Raw genomic sequence first — 15315 nt, forward strand, 5'->3', positions numbered from 1 at the left:
CGGGGTGGCTGTCTGGCACTGCCTTTTTTATTTTGGGCAGGTTCTGAGGCTGAGAGCAGTACCAGGCTGATCCAAGGTGCCAGTGTTTCCCACCAACCCGTGCTAATTGTCTGCACATTTGCTTTCGTGTATTAGCCGTGAGGCAGCTCGCTGGACAAAGCGATACTTTCACCGTCTTGGTGCATCTGAGGTGTGTCATCTTCATTTTGCACCGCCCACCCTTCCTGTTTCACACGGGGAGAGCCTGGATCCTTTTTTATTTTTTTTGTCAGGCTGTTGGGCAGGAACGGATCTAGTGTAACAGCCTGGCGCTTCCCTTCTGTGCCGGTGCCGGTGACTGCTTGTCGTGAAGATGGTACAGTGGGAGCCTGTGTCTGAAGAGCCAAGGAAGCTGATGTGGGGATGGTGCAGAGATCGCTAGAAGTCTGGACGAGCACACCTCGGGGATGGGCTGCACCACCAGTGTGATCCTCTTCAAAGGCATCCGCACCGTTTTTGAGAGAAACTGTGCTTACATGTGCAAGCAGCAAGGAGAGAGTAATGCCCTTGAATATGCAGCATGCAATTGGTCGAAAGAAGACTCAGAACTATTGATCGCCTTCTGCCTGGTAAAATGCTGTCTCATTTAATTAACAAGTAGCTTAATGGTGTTAGGATAAAGCTAGTCTTTAGTTGCGAAGCAGCTCTCATCTGTTTCTATATGCGTATGCATATATACGTAAATATGCATTTATTGTCTGAATGAATGAGTAACCAGTAATCTTAAATAATTTGAAGCACCTCTTCGCATGTGTGAGGATGCTGTGTATTAATGCAAGGTAAGTGTAGACAGGAGACGGAGAGCGGTGTCTTATTAGACTAGTTCTCTAAGGCAGTTTACAGGCTTCTGGGTTCTTGGTAGTTCTGGTGGTCATCTGTAGCAAAGTGCATGTTCAGATGCTCTCATGTGACCCCCTTTCCCACCGATGGAGAATCATTCAGCCTCTTTTTCCGCCCAGCCTTTTACTTGGCTCGGCTTGTCTTACTAGTGGTTTGTGGTCCGTCCTCTCGTTCAGGGAGAGGACTGTAAAGGGATCACAAAAGAAAGCTGTACTGGACACAAGAGACAAATATTTATAGTTGTGTTTTTCTTAAAATTCGATTCTAATGTGTGTGGGTCATGAGAAAAAGCTGAATTTGACCCGGCGCTTCCGTGTTCTGCCCGTGCTTGAGGGGGCGTCAAGTCACAGATGGGTGTGCCTCTCGGTGACCTCCTCTTCCATACCAGGCTGTGAGGAAGCACATATTGGTCTCCTCCTCCCTCAGGACGCCTTGCCATTTTCCCTTCTGTTCTAACTGCAGTTTTTGTCAGAGTGAGTGGGGAGAAGGCCATGTGCGAGTTTGCAGGCGGCTGCTCAGTAGGGTGAGGCACACAGACAGGCAGGAATGCTGCCTGAGGAGGGGGTGTCGGTGCCCTGTGTGTACCTTGGGATTGGATCTGCAGGAGCCCAGGGAGGGCTTGTGGTTTTGTTGAGGGGCTTATGTGATTAGCACTCAGAAGGCTCAGGAGGAGGAAGGGAGACCATCATATGAGATGTCAGATGCGGCTTACGAGTCAGTGTTATATTTGGTATGTAATGTAAGTGGTGCTATATTAACTGTTGAATATTTTAAGCTCTGCTGTATTTTGAAATATCCTTTGGAGATATCCTTCTGTCAGAGAGCAGAAGGACTAGAGCCCATTACTGTGTGCTTCCCTATAACCTACCCATAGTCAGCCAAGCTTAGGACCTGGGCTAATCAGGCCAGTGTGCCCACCCTGTGCTGTGGTGCGCCTGCCCTGTGCTGTGGTGCTCCCACCCCGTGCTGTGGTGCTCCCACCCCTGCTGTGGTACTCCCACCCCCCCGTACTGTGGTGCTCCCTCACTGAACTGTATTGACATCCTCCCCACCACCACCACCACCATGTGCTTTTCTTTTTTGATTATACAAGTCAATAGTAACCTGCTTCTGGCTTTGTCAGGCTTTAGGGCCTGGGGTTCTAACTCGCTGTTCCTATGTATCATGTGGGTCACTGCTGCCCATCAAGATACTGCTGGTGGAAGGACCACACTAGATTTTTGGCTTCTGTTCATGCTCCCTGGTGCACATCAGGTTTGCAGAGTTTGTCTTTGGGAATGAAAGTCAGGCCACGTTACTCCTCTGCTGCAGAATCTATACAGAGGTCTCCACATTGGACCACCCACCCCACACTTCCTCCTCTCCACCTGCTTGCTTTTCCCTTGGTCTGTCTTAGTATTCACTTCATCCTGGCTATCAAGGCTTCCTGGGACATTGCTGTCTCTGCTTTGCGTGGCTCTTGCCTGGACTCTCCCAGGTCTTTGCTGAGGTAGACCTCCCCGTTGTCAAGGCCTTGGGTGATCTCCTTGTGAAAGCACACTGACCTAACCCTCAGGTACATGTGGGTCCTCTTAGGGGCCCCGGCATTGTTTGGCAAGGCGGCTGTCTTATCTGTTGCCCTGGTGATGCCTCCAGCTTGTGCTCTGCCTGAAGTGTCAGCAGGTAACAGCTGAGTGGCACCCGCCCTAACTAACTAACTAGCAGTTCTCAACCTGTGGGTCTTGACACCCTGGGAGGGGATCAAGCAACCCTTTTATAGGGGTCACCTAAGACCATCGGTAAACACAGATACTTGTATTATAGTTCATAACAGTAGCAAAATTATAGTAATGAAGTAGCAATGAAAATGGGATTTTGGTTGGGGGTCACCAGCACATGAGGAACTGTATTAAAGGGTTGCAGCCTTAGGAAGGTTGAGGACCACTGCTTTATAGTCTCCAACCACTCAGTTCATACCAAACCTTGTAGGAGGCACTGTGAGACTCATGGGAGGATAGGCTGAAGACAGGAGCACCCCCTAATTGTAGAGATTAGTAATCTCTAGGATCCGCCCACCAGCCAGAGAGCCAGATGCCCTCACAGCCACATTTTGGTCTCAATGAAGTTTCTTCTAAACCAGTTTTGTGATTTTCTCCTGTTCTATACTGAAGCACACCATGGGAGACTTCCTGGGAAGTGACACTCACAATAAGGATGGGTGATCATGGGGACTGGCTTCTCTGAGTGTGGGAGAAGGGGTGGGGTCAGTGAGAGGCAGTGAGGTACTCAGTGTGATCCTGGGGAGGCGGCTCAGTGGTTAAGAGCGCTTGCTGCTCTTGCAGAGGACCAGAGTCCGGTTCTCACCACTCACCTGGGGCAGGGGGGCGCCAGGGGCTCTGAGATCCTCCTCTGCCTCATTAAACACCCAGGCCACATGTGCATTCTTATACACAGACACACATACGTACATACATGTTAATGAACCATCATTTCTTTAAATGATTCTGGAGCCTGCCTTCCGTTTAAAACCCACACCATTACTTCCTAGCTGTGCGACTGAGGCCTTCATCTCTCTGCTCCTTGTTCTTATCTGCTCTTTATTGGATAAGATGGTACTTATCACAGGGTATTAAATCCCTGAATTGTCCTAGGCTCCCTGGGTGGGCGCTGTTGTGCTAATTTTGAGCGATTGCAAAGTTGCTGTTGTTTTGTTTTTGTTGTTCTCTTTATGGCACGCCTGGAGAGAAATTTCTTTGTCCCTTGTTCTGAGTGCTTGTTTTCCTGAGTAGTAACTGCATAAGTGTGTGTGGAGGCCGGGGATGGAGGGTGGCTTGAGACAGGGTCTCTTAGGCTGGCCTGGAATTCGCTATGATCCAAGTTTCACCTGCTCCTGTCTGCGCTGTTTTAAAAGCATGCACCACCATTCCAAGTGTGATTTTCTTTTCTTTTTTTTTTAATTATTTTTTTCTATATTCTTTGTTTACATTCTGAATGCTTTCCCCTTTCCCTCCCTCCCCCAAGCCTGATTTTCTTTGCCTGTCTGCCTGTTTGCCTCCTGCCACCGCCACCACCTCCTCCTCTTCTTCCTCCTCTTCCTTCTTGCTTCCTCCTCCTCCTCCTCCTCCTCCTCCTCCTCCTCCTCCTCCTCCTCCTCCTTCTTCTTCTTCTTCCTTTCTTCTTATTCTTCCTCTTCTCCTTCTTTCTTCTTCCTTCCTTCTTCTTTCTTCCTCTGACAGGGTCTAATTATGGAGCTCTGGTTATCCTGGAACTCTCTGTAGACCAGGCTGGGCTCAAATTCACAGAGATCCACTTGCCTCTGCTTGCTGAGATCTGGGATTAAAGGCATGCACCACCACACCTGGCTACTTTTTTGAAGCTGCCAGGGTGTCAGACTTCTAAAAGACCCCCTCTACTCTGACAGGTGCACCTACTGGAAGGACTTTTAGCCGATCAAGTCTTGCTTCTTATTTCATGGTCGTCATCTGTGACGGTACGCCTTGTCCCATCTGCTTATTTTGGTCTTATGTGTGTGAGTCACTTTTGGAATAAGGCAGCATGTAAATTAGCAAGCAGAGAGCTATATGGTGAAGAGGAGCCTCCCTGTTAGCATCAGGAGGAAGAGCTCTGAAGTAGAGCACACATGCAGTCTTCAGCTTTGTAAGGTTGGGGAATGTACAGTGTCTACAGGAAGGTCATGTTTATATTTAAACAAGGAGGAATCCTCTCCATGGTGCATGGTACCCTGGAAAAGGAACTTATTTGGTAAGTGTAGAATGATTGGAGTTCAAGTCTGTTTGTCCATCCATCTGTCTGTCCATCCATCCGTCCATCCATCCATCCATTCATCCATCCATCATCTTTGGATGCTTTCCTTAGGCACCGTCTACATTGTGATTTGGGTTTTTTTTGAGACAGTATCTCACATCAACCTGGAATTTGCAGAGTAGCCGAGGCTAGCTGACAACTCTCAGGAATATGCCTATCTCTGCCTTCCATGTCTGGAACTACAGGTGCATGTCGCTGTATGAGTATGTGTGTATGTGCGCGTGCACGTGTGTGTGTGTGTGTGTGTGTGTGTGTGGTGTATGTGGTATGGGTGTGCACGCATGCACATGAGTGTGTATTCTGGATATGATACTGCTTCCAGATTCTTCTGCTTTGAGAGTCTTATCCCATTTAATGTTGACTGCCTATTCTAGCACAATTGATGTGGAAGATTGAGTTGGGATCTCATTCTTCAGTATAGATTTTTCCTCAGGATTTTTACTTTACAAAGTAATTGAATGTATTAGCTTACTGCATTGGGAATTCGTCTTGATTGCTTGTCCATGCTGGACAAGAAGCAGTTCTGCAGACGCTCACATCCAGACTGCTGGTAGCCAATGTGAGGGCTGCACATAGGTTGTCTGTCCAGGAGTCAGTCTAGACCTTCCACAGCAAGGGAGCTGAAGCTGAACCAACATTGCCAGCTCCACTCTCCTCATCTGAGAAAGTCCTGTTTTGTTCATGACCAGCATATATTTTACTTCCTTTCTATAACTGTGGAAAACTGAACACCTCTTGTGCTACTGTGATATATTGTGTTTCTGCTGTTCATAGCTGAAGGAAAGGAGGTTGGTCAGTTAGAACCTTAATTGCTGCTGTATACGAGGGAGCAAAGGCACAAAGGGGGAAAAACTGACTAGTCTTCAGTTTTTCTTGATGCGCACACAGGCACGTGTGTGTGTGTGTGTGTGTGTGTATGTGCGCGTGCGCGCGCTCCTATGTATACATGTACTTCTGTACACACACACACACACACAGACACACACACACACACGTTCCTGTGTGTACACGCACTTCCAGTGCACATGTGGAGGCCAGAGGAAAACCTTGGTGCCATTCTCAGGAACACTGTACACTTCATTTGAGACAGGTTCTCTCCTTGGCTTAGAGCTCACCAGAGTGGCCAGGGAGCCCCTCTCTCTAACCCCTCAGTGCTAATTACAAGTGCACCTGCCATTTTTATGTGGTTCCTAGGGATTGAACTCAGGCCCTACTTGAAGAGCCTTTGATGACTGAGCCATCTCTCCAGACCCTTGAGTTTCTTTTACTATTTATAGCATTTATTATTATATTATTTATATCCCATTATCGTACTGGGATAATTCAGCTCTTTATTTTGCCCACTGTAAATTTAAACCTAATTTTTTACTGTCCCTACTGCCTTAAAACTGAAGTTTTCCACAGTTAAGCTAGTATAGAATTGAGCCTTTCTTAGCATCTAGATTTTTCTGAGTAGTCTCCATCAGACTAAATGATCCTTTCTAATTCTTACAGAAACATAGGCTGTGAAGGCCTTTCGACTTGTATGCTAATTTAACAGCCACTTGACATTGGATACTGTTTAAAGAGCACAGAATTGATGACACCTTTGTCTTTGGCCACTAAGAACCCCTGGCCTTTCTGATATGTGTCTATGGATATCTTTGGGATGGGGTGCATGGAAATGGGGGCAGGCAGAAGGTATAAATGCAAAATGGTGGTGTGCTCAGGAGCTTAATGTATTTGGGGAAAGTAAAGGCTGGGCTTTGACTGTTGTAACTGTTCTTTAATAATACCTTCATCTGCCTTGCTCCATCTGGGGAGGAGCCTGCTGGCTCTCCAGTGCTGCAGCTCCAGTGCTGGTTGCAGGACCTTGGCTGTGGATGGCTGTTTTCCTTCAGTGCCATTTCTCATGATGCTCAGTGGATTCTGTTCTCTGTTTAGAGCACTGCAATGATCTGGGCTGATGATTTCAAGGTGTAGTTGGCTCTCAGTCTGAGTTTCTCCTGCATCGTAGCTGAGGCTACCCTGCTGTGTAGTTACTACTGCTTGACAGTGCAGCCTACTTCCAGCAGAGGAAGTGGGGACAGGGCCTGTCTGCTGCAAAGGAGGAGGTGGCAGGACCTGTTTACTACAGAGGAGGGGAGGGACCTGTCAACTGGTGAGGAGGGGGTGGAGCCTGTCTGCTGGAGAGGAGGAGGGGGTGGGGCCTGTCTGCTGGAGAGGAGGAGGGGCGGGACCTATGGACTGCAAGAGGAGGGGGCGGGGCCTCACTACTGCAGAGGGAGTCAGTATTCACCATTTTACTTAACAGTGGGATTTATTTATTTTAGCACTGATTGTCAAAATTGAGCAGCCTTATGTCCACCGTAGAGAGAAAAACGATTGGTTTAAATATCTCAAGGCAAAATATTTCAGGATATCATCCATGTGTATAGATCACTGATACGCTCATAAAAAAGCATTGATGTTAGTAGGATCTCAATTGTATCTTTCTCTGCTCCACCAGATTTATATCATAGGCCTGTTCTGTGCCTTTGCCACCAGGGCCAGCTCTACCGTGCTGCCCAGGCAAGGTGCAGGGCTCCCTCTCCTGAGTATTGCAGTCAGTGAGGAGCAGGGCCATCTCTCCGGCTCTCATGATCCAGTGGCTGCTCACCTGCCTGCTGCTGTAGCATTGAGGGGCGAGGTGGGGTGGGGATGAGGGGTGGGGGGGGTGAATCTCCTCCCACCCCACCCCCCCATCCTACAGCAGATGAGAGGCGGGGCCAGCTGTCCCACACCTTCTGGCCTGCTCACCCACCCCCCTACGGTCAGGGTCAGCTCTACTGTCCTGCCCAGGCAGGGGACAGGGCCAGCTCAGCACAGTGCCTTAGGCAGCCATCCAGACCAAGAACATCTGCATGGGCTTTGGTCCTGGGACATCAACACAGACCTCAGCTACCAGAGAACCCTGGACCTCGACTTACCCACCCCCTACCCCTTCGGCCCTCAGATATCCACAGTCTCTGGTGGCAGCCCAGGCCAGATAGCCGCTTGACTTTTGGTGGTAACTTGGCCTCAGACATCAGCAAAGACCCCAGGTACACCAGGACCACCGACTCATACATGGCCCTTGGCCGCAGTTGCCTTTCTTCCAGCCACTTTAGGGGTCAGTGGGTCAGGGCAGGCATTTGGGTTGACATCGCATTCTCAATGGTATGTCGTCTTGTGTATGCAATGTTTTGTGTTTGTTTGTTTGTACATTTACTCATTCATTCATTAAGTCATTCATTCATGTTTTCTCGAGACAGGGTTTCTGCCTGCCTGTCCTGGAACTAGCTCTGTAGCCCAGACTGACCTTGAACTCACAGGGATCCTCCTGCCTCTGGCTCCCAAATGCTGGGAAAATATTCATTTATTTTTATTTTATGTGCATTGGTGTTTTGCCTACATGCATGTATGTCTGTGTGAGGGTGTCAGATGACCTGGAACTGGAGTTACAGACAGTTGTGCACTGCTGTGTGTGTGCTGAACGTGGAACCTGGGTCCTCTGGGAGAGCAGCCAGTGCTCTTAACCTCTGTGCCGTCTCTCCAGCCCTGAAACGTTTCGTGTAACTGGTACTCATGATTGCCTTTTTTTCCCTGATCATGGTAAGCACCCTTACACACGTGTTTTAAATGCTTATCAGATTGCTTTTGTAGGAGTCTTCTAGACCTGGAGTAGTTAGGTCATGGAATGGTTACCTTTAAAGGGTCTTGGTATATGTTGTGCTTTGTTTGGCAGAAAAATAAGGAGTTTTAAAAAATTCAAGAGAAGGGCTGGTGAGATGGTTCAGCACGTAAAGGTGCTTGCAACCAAGCCTCCCTGGGACCCACGTGGTGGAAGTTGATAATTGACTCATATCCTCTGACCTTCACATCTGTGCTGTGGCATGTGCTCCTGACTCAGCCTCCCTATAATAATATGTTTAAAATGTTTCTCAAGGCAAGCAAGTTTGTGTTCTCCCCTGGTGGAGGGCAGCCTTCAGGTTCGCCCTCCGTTAAACTGCTGGTGGGGATCTTTGGTAAACAGACTGCAGAGACTTGGATCTCAGTCTGCTTCGGCAAGTAGCATCAGCTTTGGTTTAGCCTCTGCCTCTGGCAGCATTAGCTAGCATTCTTCCATGTCCTGGGAGAGTTCTGAAATGTTCCATCGAGGGGATGGAATGTGTTTGTTCTGGGAGGTCTTCACCCTTTTGGGGCTGGGATAGCTGTTTCTTGGAGACTCAGATGAGAGAGCAGACACAAGGCCGGAAGAGTATAACCAGATGAGTGTGGTTGTTGATGCTCTACTCCACCCTTGTCCTCTCTGCACGTCACTCCCCTAGCCTTAGAGCCGCTCTGGCTTTCTGGTGTTTTCAGAGTAACATTTGTTGTTTTTATAGAGAGACTATGTAATTATTGTAGAAAATGCAGAGATTAAAGAGAAACAAACTACCCATAACCCAGCAGGCTGGGAGTCATCACCGCTTAATATGCAGCATGTTGTTTTGTAATGATTTTCTCTGTGTGTGCGAATATTAAAAGTGAGATCATATTCTAGAAGTCTCTGATGTCCTTTTCACTTCTACTTTATTAGAAACAATTTCTTATGTTCAGAACATCTTTTAAAACATGATTAAATATATTCATCATATGTCCATTGTTTGGTATTAACTATACTTTTATAGACACTTTTGTTGGTGTACATTTAGATTGTTGTAAATTAGATTTATACCCAAGTTCTGTGTGACTATTCAGTTATTTTTGTAGGCTTGATTCATAAAAGTGAATTATTAAGACAAGAAGGACTTTTCTTTCTCATTTTATTTTAACACCAGTTTTTACTATGTAGCCCAGGTTAGCCTCAAACTTGTAATCCTCATGTCTAACTTCCAGTGTGCTCTTGATAGAAGTAATTTTAAAAGTTTATTCTTATTTTATGCAAATACATATCAGACCTACACACACACACACACATATATATACACACACAGTGTCATGCACTGCTGCCCCTGGAGGCCAGGGTGTTGGATTCCCTGGACCTCTGGACCCCTGGACCTGGAGTTACAGATGGTTGTGAGCTGTCACATGGGTGCTGGGAACCAAACCTGTGTCCTCTGGAAGAGCATCAAGTAGTCTTAATCAATGAACCATATCTCCAGACAGAAGGAAGTTTTTAAAAAGCCTTTAATTCACAGGGCTTTACTTGTTTGTTTACTTATTTTCCAGACAGGATTTCTTTGTGTAGCTCTGGCTGTCCTGGAACTCACTCTGTAGACCAGGCTGGCTTCAAACTCTGAGATCCACCTGCCTCTGTCACCCGAGTGCTGGGATTAAAGTTGTGTGCCGCCACTGCCTGGCTTTAATTTACGGTTTTTTTTAAACAATATTAATTGGTTTAGTATGTGTGCATGCTTATACTCACATGCTTGTCAGGTGTAGTGTGGAGCTCGGGGACAGTTTGTAGGAGCTGGCTTTCCTGTCTCTCCAGTGCATCCTGGGATTGCACTCAGGCTGCCAGGCTTGGTGGCAGTTACCTTTACCTTAACCTGCTGAGTCGTCTCGCTAGCCTTCAGTTCCTTAGTTCTTGTTTTACTAACAGGATTTTGCATAGAGATGTAACCACACACAGCCTTTTCCTCTGGAGCTTTTCCTATGACTTTTGCAGGTAGAAATTCTCACCTGAGATCAGATATTCACATGTTCTTTGGTTCCTAGGGTCTTTTGTCTATTTTCTCCCTTTTTTGTCTAGGGATCAGCAAATAATAACCTGTGGATCAAATATGTCCTCCTGCTTTTTTTTTTATAAATAACATTTTACTGGCCAGCTACCTTTTTTTTTTTTTTTTTTTTTGCTTATTTACATAGTAGTCTGGTGTTTTAACAAACTCGTAATACTTACCAGTTGGTTAAGACTGTTTGCTGTCTGGCTATCATGGAGACTTCAGCTCTCCTTACACGCATGCTTTAGCTGAGACCCTCACTGGATCCCTACTTAACCCCACTGCCCATCACCCCCAACCTTGTGGAAAGCCTACTCCATACTCCTTGTTATTCTCTCATGCGTTAGTCTTTGGCCGCAGGTTCCAGAGAAGGTAGAGTTCTTACCCAAGTTTAACTGCATTACAGAAAAACAGAAATAAATGTAGCAAGAGAGATTAATTTGTATTTGATAAAAAGCAATTTATTTTAGATATGTGAGCACTGTCTTCAGACACACCAGAAGAGGGCATTGGATCACATTACAGGTGGCTGTGAGCCACCAGTGTGGATGCTGGGAATTGAACTCAGGACCTTGGGAAGAACAGTCAGTGCTCTTAACCACTAAGCTATTTGTCTAGCCCCTTAATTTGTATTTTTAAAATATGCTGGAGAGAGAGTTCAGTGGTCCCACTGAGGATCTCCGTTCTGTTCCCAGCACCCACATCAGGTCATTCACAATTTCCTGTGACTCCAGTTTCAGGGAATCCAATGCCCTACTTATACCCACCCCCTCACCGTTCATAAAACAAATATCTGAATCTTTAAAAAATAGTAGGATAAACAGATTATGCTACATAAAGTTATAGATAGAGACTTGATACCTAAGTGGTCCGATAAAGCATGCATTGGCTAGAATCTTGGAGCTAAGGGTTAACTTTTGAGTACATTTGTAAATTCCCCTTTTAAGGGAAATAGCTTGTTCATAAAGAAGATCACACTATTCTTTATATGGATTCCTGATTTATTCTGATGAAAGAAAAATTCCATTCTAGCAGCTGCATCCTCCAGCAATCCTGGTTTGTCTCTCCATTTTCCTGTCTTTACCAACACAGGAATGTCAGCAGATAGAACAAAGGGGTCAGAGGTAGTTCCAAAGCATACAGGCAGACATACACAGGCACGCACACAGGCTTGAGTGCACACTTGCGCACACGCACGCATGCGCGCACACATACAGGCACATGCATACATGCACTCACACACACACACAGGCACAAGTGTGCATACATTCACACATACACACACATAGGCACATGTGTACTACACACACACACCCTACCTCCTGAAGTGAGGACTCTGCAGCCTTACAAAGGCAGTAAATGCTGACGTCTTCTGTAATTCCTATGTATTCTAAGGATAGTTAACGTCCTTTATCTAGATCTAAACTAAAATGTTGAATGAAAGGCTATGTTATCATTTTCAAACATCAATTAACAATCAAAAAACTCCTCTAAATATACATGCTGAGTAACACTTTTTTAGCCAGTGAAAATTTTCTTAGAAAACAGTAAGTGTTAGTTATGAACTACGCGGAAGGACGATTCAGAACTGGTCCCCAGTAAGTGTGAGTTATGAACTACGCGGAAGGACAATTTAGAACTGGTCCCCAGGTGAGGTTCTTCCCTTCCCCCCATTCTCTGCTCTCCTTTTCAGACTCTATCTTTTGAGATTGTCCTTGTGGCTGAGAGGCTGGTCTTGAACCCTGCTTCCTAGGTGCTGGGATTATATTCCTCTATACCTGGCTCTCTTCTCTCTTCAGAAGATAGGTCATGGCTGTGCTCAACCTCTGTGGTAAGAATTTGTTTTGGGGTTCTCAGATGTGGGGATGGTTATAGCCCACAAGCTGAGTACCTTAACCCTTTCATGTCTTTGGCATTCCCTGTGTGTCTTCCAGGCTTTGACATACATAATGCTCTTAGAGGTCTGGTCTTAGAAGTTATTTTTCTCTGTGCTTTATTATTGGAGGGCAGTTGGCAGAATGCCTCAAACATTGTCCTTCCCACTCTCAGACCCCAGAATTTCTCTAAGTATCAAATGGCAATGGATGCCTGTTAACTAACCTTAGGGTGCTGAGATGGGAGAAACTGCAGATGCTGGTCCCTACAGCCTGTAGAGCTAGCAGGTAGATCGACTTGAGATGCAAGTGACGCTGAGTGACAGGAGAGCCCCTGAAGTCCCTGGGGAAAGAATTTAAGGAAGTGCAAGTACAGGACATGGCCATTTTTAGAGAGCCATGGGGACTCAGAAGCCTTACATGCATAGTGTGGCAGGGCCTCGCTGTCTAGAAGACAAGTGTGGAGGCACAGAAGGGACCAAGGAACATACAGAGATAAGCAGAGGCAAGACCACGGTGGGTCTTTAGTATTTTAGAGACTCATATCCTGAAGAAGATGATGATGGTGGTATCATCATCATCATCATCATTATTATTATTAAACAATATTTGGCTCAATAGCCCAGGCTACTATCTATTATTCTCCTGACTGATTCTCCCAAGTGCTAGCTAGCATTGCAGGCCTGCTAAATGAAAATTTCAAGCAAGAAAAGACACAGATTCCTGTTCTAAAAAGATCACTTAGACCACTAATCTACATAGTAGCTGGTGGATTAGAGAAGGGAAACCCAGTGATGAGGCCATTCTAACAGAGTGACAGGTTACCGAGGCCTGAACTAACATGCTGTTAGAGATGGAGAGAACATTACCTAGAGTTAAGGAAATTTAGCCGGAGGCTAGGCCGGTAAACCAGACAGGAAAGAGAAAGGGTTGTGTCTCAGATGATCTCCAGGGTGCCATCGTGTGTGTGTGTGTGTGTGTGTGTGTGTGTGTGTGTGTGTGTGTGTGTGTGTGTGTGTAGGGAGGCTTTGAAGTCTCTTGCCTCCACCTCACCAGTGCCACATCTTTATGATGCATTGAAACATGTAACAAAATATGCTGTGTGTGTGTGTGTGCTCTGCTGGGACTAAGGGTGAGTATCAGCACCATCTGGCAGTGGTCATTACTTGCTACCCAGTTCTAAGGCCTTTGTGCCTCTGTTTCCTCATTTAATCCTCATGACAATGCCATGGGCTATGGTGACAACCTTGATCTTCTACATGGAGAGACAAAGGGAGAGGCCAAAGTCATCTTAAGTCCTGCAGCTAGCTGAGGAAGAAGGCCAAGGTTCCGCACACTGGTCTGGTTCTGGAACCATCTGGTTAACGACATCAGAGTGTGCCTGTAAGTGCAGTGTCGGGGTGTGAAGGCATCGTGCAAATGCCAAGTCAAGGCTTGTGAAGAGCATTCCAACATGAGCACCAGCACCAGCTGAGTGACAGAAAGCCAGGCGGTAGCTGAATAGGAGCCTGGCCTGGTCTAGCGTGGGAAACAGACCTGATGAACATGCTCTCTGAGATCAAAAGGTCTGTGTGTACCTGCTGAGCAGGAGTGGCAGTAAAAGGATGAGGGCTGCCTCGTGAGCTGGGTTTTGAAGGATAAAGACAAACGCCCAGGTCATAGGGTACAAGCATAGAGGAGGTTATTGGTAAGGTGGGGGCCTATTCTTGTGTTGCTTGAGGAATGCCGAGAAGTTCAGAGTTGGGGTCAGGACGAGCCAACCAGAGTAGCCCTGTGGGCTGAGCAGCCCATGTGCCAATGTGAAGCCTGCACAGCCCTGGGTGGGGGTTGGCACAGTCTATCCTATGCACAGCTCTGGGTGGGGGTTGGCATGGCCTATCCTATGCACACAGCCCTGGGGTAGGGGGTTGGCGCGTTCTGTCCTATGCACAGCCCTGGGTGGGGGTTAACACATTCTATCCTATGCACACAGCCCTGGGGGGGGGGGTTGACTCGTTCTGTCCTATGCACAGCCCTGGGTGGGGGTTGGCACGGTCTAGCCTATTGCACACAGCCCTGGGTGGGGGTTGGCGCGTTCTGTCCTATGCACAGCCCTGGGTGGGGGTTGGCACGGTCTATCCTATGCACACAGCCCTGGGTGGGGGTTGGCACGGCCTATCCTATGCACACAGCCCTGGGTGGGGGTTGGCTTGTTCTGTCCTATGCACACCCCTGGGTGGGAGTTGGCAAGTTCTATCCTATGCACAGCCCTGGGTGGGGGTTGGCTTGTTCTGTCCTATGCACAGCCCTGGGTGGGGGTTGGCTCGTTCTGTCCTATGCACAGCCCTGGGTAGGAGTTGGCAAGTTCTATCCTATGCACAGCCCTGGGTAGGGGTTGGCACGGTCTATCCTATGCACACAGCCCTGGGTGGGGTTGGCGAGTTCTGTCTTATGCATAGCCTTGGGTGGTGGTTGGCACGTTCTGTCCCACCAGACTGGGGTCACTATCAGCTGGGGATGAGCCTCCCCAGGATGAAAACTTCAAGCTCCCCTCCAGACATTTTGGAGGGTTAGGATATGTTTTGAAGTTTGATTTACCTGACTGCTGTATGCTGGATGTAGGTGGCAGTGCCAGGCCCCCCGTGCAGGAGGCAGCTGTGCTGCAAATCAGGAGGGCACATACTTGTGATTTGGTTGAGTCTGAGTGTCAGAGACAGATCCACCTTTTGTTGGGCCTATCATTTTTCTAAGTTGGAGCCCCTGCTGAAAAAAAAATGAATACCAGGTAAAGCACAGGACCCCGGGAGGAGCTTCCCTTTGCTCTCCCCTGCCTGGCGTCTGGGGCAACCCAGACGGTGTCCCTCTGATACATACCTCAGTGCTCTGCCATGCTTCCCGTTCGCCTCATCTTAGCCCTCAGCTGGTAGCCATCTTGTTTAACTAGTTCAGGTTAACCCAGGGTCTCTTAGTGTGATGTCTCAGAAGGTCCCTGGCACCATGACTGTCCTTCTTATGTCTCTGCTGCTGTGTCCTAACCCAAGAAAAACCCAGAGGAAAGGCCCCCTCAGGGGTGC

General features: G+C 47.4%; 1 protein-coding gene across 15 annotated transcripts in view; it reads left to right on the forward strand.

The window, feature by feature from the left end:
- Positions 1-15315, forward strand: part of Dock9 (dedicator of cytokinesis 9) — a 263468-nt gene that overhangs the window by 63115 nt on the left and 185038 nt on the right. For 10 of the 15 annotated variants that reach the window (XR_007979207.1, XM_052190598.1, XM_052190604.1 and 7 more), the window contains exon 1: positions 273-608. The exons of the other annotated variants lie outside the window; for them this stretch is intronic. Coding sequence is in view for 9 of the 10 variants with exons in the window: in XM_052190598.1 (XP_052046558.1) it covers positions 447-608 (162 nt within the window). In the remaining variant the exon portion in view is untranslated. Of the gene's footprint in view, positions 1-272; positions 609-15315 lie in introns of those variants that run through there. 15 annotated transcript variants of the gene reach the window in all.

Source organism: Apodemus sylvaticus, chromosome 8 (assembly GCF_947179515.1).
Source record: "Apodemus sylvaticus chromosome 8, mApoSyl1.1, whole genome shotgun sequence".
NCBI classification, from domain to species: domain Eukaryota; kingdom Metazoa; phylum Chordata; class Mammalia; order Rodentia; family Muridae; genus Apodemus; species Apodemus sylvaticus.